Raw genomic sequence first — 7500 nt, 5'->3', positions numbered from 1 at the left:
TAAAACCCGACTCTGACCACTCTGCTTCACATCTACAATGGAGGAACCATCTCAGAGAAATAGCAATAACCAGCCTTGCCCTTGAAATCTACATACGTACATACACAAGCAACTCTGGTGGCTGAAGAGACATAGCGCAAATGACCAAGATGTCGGACTCGGGAACCCAGTAGTACACAAGTACACACAGCTGAAGTGATGGAGGCTGACAACTTACCAAATTGGACCATTCCAGCACACCCATGAAAAAAAACAAAACGTTTTGGCTAATAAACAAACACATTTTGAAAAAAGGAAAAAAAAAGAAAAGAACAAGTAAATGATGTTTAAAAAAAGGAGAGGCTTGGGGTAAGTAATGTGCAATTTCATGCGCGGCGGCTGATGAACAAACAAAGTGTCAGGACTCATTAATTTATTAACTGTCAGAGGGAAAGGGGAGGGCTGACCTCAATTAGCTGCAAGAGACACATGAGGCTAATGTGGGTTTTCCTGCCTGCTGTAACGGGCAATAGAAGGCTGCCGGAGCAATAGAACGCTGCCGGAGCAATAGAACGCTGTCGAGCCCTTGACTTGACTAGGGGCCCCTGTTATGACTGTATTGATCTGTGCAGCAGCGGGTGGGTGTGAGGACCGGAACATACAATACACACACACAAACACACACACACAAAAGCTCAATAAATGAGAGCTCTGTGTGTGTGTGTGTACATGTGTACTGTATGTGTATGCACGTGTGTGTCTGTGTGTGTGTTCATGTTTCTGTGTGTGTTAATTGTGTGTGGGTGTGTGTGTGTTTGTGTGTGTTTGTGTGTGTGTGTGTGTGTGTATGTCTCTGTGTGTTTGTGTGTGTGTTTGTGTGTGTTTGTGTGTGTGTGTGTGTGTGTATGTCTCTGTGTGTTTGTGTGTGTGTGCGTGTGTGCGTGCGTGTATGCATGTGTGTTTACGTGTGCATTTGTGTGTGTATGCTAAGTGCACTCGGCGTTTGCATTTGTGTGTGGAAGTTACCTGTCCTTGGATGCCTGTTGGAGGGGAGGGCATGTGGATATATTCACGTGTGTCTGTGCGCATGTGTGTGTGTGTGTGTGTGTGTGTGTGTGTGTGTGTGTGTGTGTGTGTGTGTGTGTGTGTGTGTGTGTGTGTGTGTGTGTGTGTGTGTGTGTGTGTGTGTGTGTCTGATCACTCACGTGTATTACCTTCTTCAGGAGAACTTGGGAGGCAGTTTTGGCCCAATACACACACTCTGACTCTCTCTCACACACACACACACACACACACACACATTCTCTCTGTCTCACCCCAATCTCTCTCTCTCTCTCTCTCTCTCGCTTGCTTGCTTGCACACACACACACGCACACACACGCACACACTTTCTCTCATGCAGCGAGGCTGACGGCCTCAACCTGAATTCAGCAGAGCGTTTAGCTTTCCTGTAATACCTTGCTTAACTCCCAATCAATGCGCAGCCCCCCTGACAGATCACCCACCAGAGAGAGAGAGAGAGAGATAGAGAGAGACAGAGAGAGAGCGAGAGAAAGAGAGAGAGAGAGAGAGAGAGAGAGAGAGAGAGAGAGTGAGTGAGAAAGAGAAAGAGAGCGAGAGAGAGAAAGAGAAAGAGAGAAAGAGAAAGAGAGAGCGAGAGAGAGAAAGAAAGAAATAGGAACAGAGGGATGGTAAGGGAGAGGTCAGGAAACAGCCAGAGGGAAAGCACAAAGGTAGTAGGAAGGAGTGAATGACAGAAAGGAAGAGAAAGAGAAAGAGAAAGAAAAGAGAGGGAACGGATAGTGGAAGCAAGAGAGCAAGAAAAAAAAGAGAACAGGGAGACACCGCAGGCAGAGCAATAAGAGGAAGCGGAATGGAGCGAGCTGGGGCCACGAAGAGCAAGGAGATGGAATACGGGGAAAAAAGAGAGAGAGAAAGAAAAAAAGTAAAGAGTGAAGAGTGAGCGAATAGCGAATAGTGAGCGGCAAGAGAGAAGGGAAAAGAGAAAAGGAGAAAGGAGAAAGTAGACCCAGAGAGATGGAGTAAAGCCAAGAAGAGACAGGAGATAAGGATAGAGAGTGCACGCGCGCAAGAAAGAGAGAGCGAGCGAGCGAGCGAGACTGAGAATCAGATAGAGCAACAGTGAGAAAGACAGAAACAGATAGAGGGGGAGAGAAAGAGAGAGAGGGAGAGGGAGAGAAAGAGGGAGAGAGAGAGATAGCAACAGGCAGACAGAGAGAAACACATATAGATAGAGATTGAGAGAGAGAGAGAGAGAGAGAGAGAGAGAGAGAGAGAGAGAGAGATAACCAAACAAAGGAAAATGGAGAAATGAAAAAATGGACAGAAACCTGTTCACCTGAATGGCTCACCTGCCCAGTGGAGGAGGAAAAGAGCTGTGTGGTAAGGTTATCATCAAATGTGGAGAGGGAGGAGGGTCACATGGGGGGGGTGGCAGTGGGTTGGATCAACACTGTAAACAAACACACACTTCACTGCATTGAGAAGAGAAAGAAGTCAAAAGAAAAGGGCACCCACCTCTGCTTGCTTGCGCCAAACGTCCAGGTTCTTCCGCTGGGCTTTGGAGAAATGGTCCCACGCCTTTTGTTTGGAGGCAGCGTGGAATACAGACACAATCTGCTCAACTGTGGTGGCGGTGGAGTGGGGAAGTAGTGGGGGGTAGCGGAGCGTAGCGGACGGGCAAGCCACGGCCAGTGAGAACCGTCCCGAAAAAAATGGGAGAGAGAGAGAGAGAGAGGGAGGGAGAGAGGGAGGTAAAGAAAGAGAGGGACAGAAAGACAGAGAGAGAGAGATAGATAGAGAGAGAGAGAAAAGAGAGGGGGGGCGAGTGGGAGGGAGCAGAGGAGTGAAAAAGTGGCGTCAGGTAGGAAGGCAGTAACGATCGGTTCCTGTTTTTTTCCTGTAACCCAAACCCAAAGCTTCCAAATAATATACACCCTCCCCATACCCATACTTATACCCACCATCCCCAGTACATCTTTAGGCTGTGTCTGTACTGTATCTGGGTCAAAGACGTCCAAAATGAAATTGTCCTTCAGTGTAACGGATACCTTCTGCTGACTGTAACTGTAAAAAACATGACTCTTTTTATTTATTTATTTTTTCCAGTGAATTCATGAAAGCCTCGGCTGTCATCCATTCACTTGAAACAATTTAAAAATCATGTTTTTTTTTTACAGTTACAGTCAGCAGAAGGTATCCGTTACACTGAAGGACAATTTCATTTTGGACGTCTTTGACCCAGATACTTATACCCACCCGCCCCAGTAAATCTTTTTGGCTGTGTCTGTACTGTAGATGACGGTGGGACGATGGGAAGGGAGTAGATTAGGCCTACCCTGAGATTGAGGGATAGAGTGATTGAGGGGGATAGAGACAGACTGTGACTGGGAAATTGACCTGACCTTGAACGTGAATGTGACAGCCATCGTTTAAGGGTAAAAAATACCCACCAAAAGCCCATTGAGCAATGGTAGTAGTTATAGTCCCAGGACAGGAGCAATGTGGGGTCCGGTGCTTTAATCAAGGGCACGTCAATCAAAGCAAAAAGGCAGTAACTGCACAGAGCTCAAAACTGAATATAGTTGACTTTAAAATGATACTGTAACCCAGTATAAGTGTTTTTTGGAAGATTATTGACATGTGACAGTTTTGTTACTTTATATTACCACCTTTTTTGCAGATCAATCATTTTATTTACCTTTTGACTTTGATATATATGACATTAAAGTCATAGTAGCTCATTTTTAACAGCAATGCAGTTACTGCCTTTTTGCTTTGTAGGGCACAAATGGAGATGTAGTGAGAGGTAAGGCTGGGCCATGGGTAGGTCCTAATGGTTTTGGGAGTCCGTCTTTGGATCAGAGACTTGCCGGGTTGTTGGGTCTCTTGCGTCACCCGGACCGTATCCACACACCTTCATCCATGGCTGAAGGGCTCCTTGAGCAAGACACCTACCTCCACATTTCTCCAGGGACTGTAACCAATACCCTGTAATGACCAAGTAAGTCGCTTTGGATAAAAGCCTCAGTAAAGTGGAATGTGATGTAAAGTAATGCAATGCTATAGGTGCACTGTATGACAACTGGACAGCTTGGTTAGCTAGCTAGTAGTAATACCAGAGATTCTTTAAGTATATAGAGATATGCCAATGTAATAGGTTGCTATGGGCACCTAACATGACCAGGTTCCGGTCTGCCTAAAGGGCCGTGTCATAATACTCCTAGCATTGAATAGAACAATAAAACTGCCTAAAGGGGACCCCCCCCCCCCCTTGCAATAATAGAACCCGGAAACAATGGGCCAACGGAACCTCTCTCTCTCTACTCTCTCTGCTATAGGTGCACTGTATGACAACTGGACAGCTTGGTTAGCTAGCTAGTAGTAGTAGTAGTAGTAGCAGCCTGGATGGTTTTGGTTCGACACAACCTTACACTAATGACAGCCTGTGATGTCTTAACTTTACACTTCCAAGTTCTTTTTGCAACTGACACCATGTTAAGAGCCTGGTCGATAATGAGTTAGCTTATTAATTTATTTAATCAAACTCTTGCGGAGATCTTGCGGTGACTTTCTGTGCCTGTGCGTGCGAGAAGGGTCTGTTTTAATTAGCCAGCGTACATTCGGCCTCTTTGATCAAGGCGTTGGAAAGAGAAATCAAAGGAGCTGCTCGTACTCCTACATATCTCCTCTCGCCTAAGTGGCGCTGTGTGTGTGTGTGCACTCGCGTGTGTGCCTGCGCCTGTACGTGTGTGTGTGTGTGTGTGTGTGTCTGTGCTTGTGTGCCTGTGTGTGTGTGTGAGAATGTCCCTCTCGTTAGTGTGCACAAGTGTGGGTTTGCTTATTTAAAGTGACGTGTGTGTGTGTGTGTGTGTGTGTGTGTGTGTGTGTGTGTGTGTGTGTGTGTGTGTGTGTGTGTGTGTGTGTGTGTGTGTGTGTGTGCGTGCGTGCGTGCGTGCGTACGTGCGTGCGTGCGTGCGCGCGCACGTGTATGGGTGTGCGTGCATGTATATATGTACACACTTCGTTTACATGTGTGTGAAGATGGTGATGGTGGTCTTAAGGGTCAATCGGAGGTCGAATGAATCCTTTGGCGTGACCCCTTGACCTCTCTCTGACTCCAGACGTCTCCAGAGCGTTCATCAGAGTTGGCGCGGCTCTTGCACTACAGCGGAGACATTAATATCCCCCCACCGACCCACCCCTTCCATAAAGTCATAAATGCTGCCAAACATGAAAGGATGGTCGACTCTGGTGGTTCCCACGAGTTCATCTTAAGATACGTACATGGGGTAACTAATGAACTGGAGGGTGGTAGTGGGGGTGAAGATGGGGGAGAGGAGAGGAGGGGGCCGACGGTGGTGGTGGTGGTGGTGGTGGTGGATAGACTGCGTTTGGATGTACCTGTATGTGAGTGTGTGTGCACATGTATGTGTGCATATACATTTTACACATGTGCATGCAAGTGTGTGTGTGTGTGACTCTCCAAGCCTTGCATTAGAAATGCTAAATTTCCTTAGTGTGTGTGTGTGTGTGTGTGTGTGTGTGTGTGTGTGTGTGTGTGTGTGTGTGTGTGTGTGTGTGTGTGTGTGTGGATCTTGCTGTGTTCCTTCTCTTCCGTGGGGGAAACTGTTGTTGTCTAAGTGTGTGTATGCCTTTGTATTGATGTATGTAAGCATGTAGTGTGTGTGAGTGTGGGTGTGAGTGTGAGTGTGAGTGGTATATGGTTGGAAGGCTTAAGGGAAGGAGGAAGCTGGAGGGTTGGGAGTGGTGGGGTGTAGTGTGTTTGTGTCTGTGTGTGTGAGAGAGGGTAGGGTGTGAGTTTTGTGTGTGCGTGGATGGGCAGTGCATTTACACACCGCTAATCTCATGCAGTGTGGAGCAGCCATCTGTAACACCTCTGATGGGAGAAATGTGTCCACACACACACACACACACACACACACACACACACACACACACACACACACACACACACACACACACACACACACACACACACACACACACACACACACACACACACACATACACACACATACACACGTACACACACACACACACACACACACACACACACACACACACCTTCTGCAGCACAATTAAGGACAGCAGAGAAACAGAGAAAGGAGGGGCAGAGAGAAAAAAAAAACATGAGCAAGAGGAAAAAGACAGAGTGAGTGAGAGAGAGAAAGAAAGAAAGAGCTAGAAAGAGAAAGTCTCTAAATATGCAGTCAAGTAAACACACAGTTTATTGCCAATTAAGCTGCGGCACACGCAACCGTGTGAAATGTGCGGCACAGCGAACGAACGAACGAACGTCTTCATTTACACTGGTTTTATTTAAGTCATTAAATCCATTATAGTGTTTATTGGCCGGTTAGGTCGGCTGCTTGGCTTATTTGCCGGGGTCAATAATTAAGACTTTCTACTTTTTTTTTTTTTGCTGCTACTAATAGTTTTATTTATTTATTTACTGTATTTTTGGTGATGGGTCATTTTTGGGTCATGGCGATGGCAATGTTTATAATTAACCACCCCCACCTAGGGTCGCTGATAGCTTTTACTGGGCCCAGGACAAAGGTAATCTGAAAGGGCCCCCTACCCAATATATACAATGCAATGGGGACCCAATTCTGGGCCCCCTATGTGTGTCCCTGCGCCCAGGACAACATACCCCTTTGTCCCCACCTGTCGGCGGGCCTGCTCCCACCCCACATCCCCACCTACTCCTCTCTCCTTTGCTCTCTCTCCACAAACGTGCGCATCCCTCCCAGTCAGAGACTACGTACTTCACAGTTATTGCTGCGTTTCCCCATTTGTCTGTGTGTACGGCAATGGATCTCCAGTGGATTACCCCCCTCTACTCTTCTCTTCTCCAGCAATGAATTCCATCATCATAGCTCTCGTTTAGCTGGAGTGTGGCAGCTCTGTTACCAGCTGGTGGTGAGGGAGTCAGGGGGGAGTGGGGGGAGTGAGGGGGAGATAGAGGGAGGGAGAGAGAGAGTAGAGGGAGGGAGAGAGAGAGAAGAGGGAGGGAGAGAGAGAGAGAGAGAGAGAGAGGGAGAGAGAGAGAAGAGGGAGAGAGAGAGAGAGAGAGAGAGAGAGAGGGGAGGGAGAGAGGGATGAGAAGGGCGGGAGAGGAGGGAGAGAAGGGAGAGGACGGAGAGGGAGAAAGAGGTGGACGAAGGAGGGAGGGATAGGGAAGGAGGGAGTGTAGGGAGGGAAGGATAGGGAAGGAGGGAGGGAGAGAGAGAAGAGAGGAGAGGAAAGGGAGGGAGGGATAAGGGGAGAGTTGAAAAAAAAGAAAAGGAGCCAGACATGGCAATGCTTTTCAGTCGAAATGGTGCCAGGATAAGCACGATCTGTAGCCACACATGGCCAACAGAGGGGCGGAAAAAAAATTGCAAAACACACACACACACACACACACACACACACACACACACACACACACACACACACACACACACACACACACACACACACACACACCCACA

The 7500-nt window shown here is 47.5% G+C and overlaps 1 protein-coding gene across 1 annotated transcript in view; it reads right to left on the bottom strand.

Annotated features, from left to right (window-relative positions):
* The window catches only part of enox2 (ecto-NOX disulfide-thiol exchanger 2), a 514981-nt gene that overhangs the window by 88965 nt on the left and 418516 nt on the right, over positions 1-7500 (bottom strand). The window contains exon 11 of the mRNA XM_063189793.1: positions 2519-2625. Within this exon, the coding sequence (XP_063045863.1) occupies positions 2519-2625 (107 nt within the window). The remainder of the gene's footprint in view (positions 1-2518; positions 2626-7500) is intronic.

The sequence above is a fragment of the Engraulis encrasicolus genome, chromosome 23 (genome assembly GCF_034702125.1).
Source record: "Engraulis encrasicolus isolate BLACKSEA-1 chromosome 23, IST_EnEncr_1.0, whole genome shotgun sequence".
In the NCBI taxonomy this organism is placed as follows: domain Eukaryota; kingdom Metazoa; phylum Chordata; class Actinopteri; order Clupeiformes; family Engraulidae; genus Engraulis; species Engraulis encrasicolus.
Note: the sequence above shows the minus strand (reverse complement) of the source record. Positions and strands in the feature narration are given on the sequence as shown.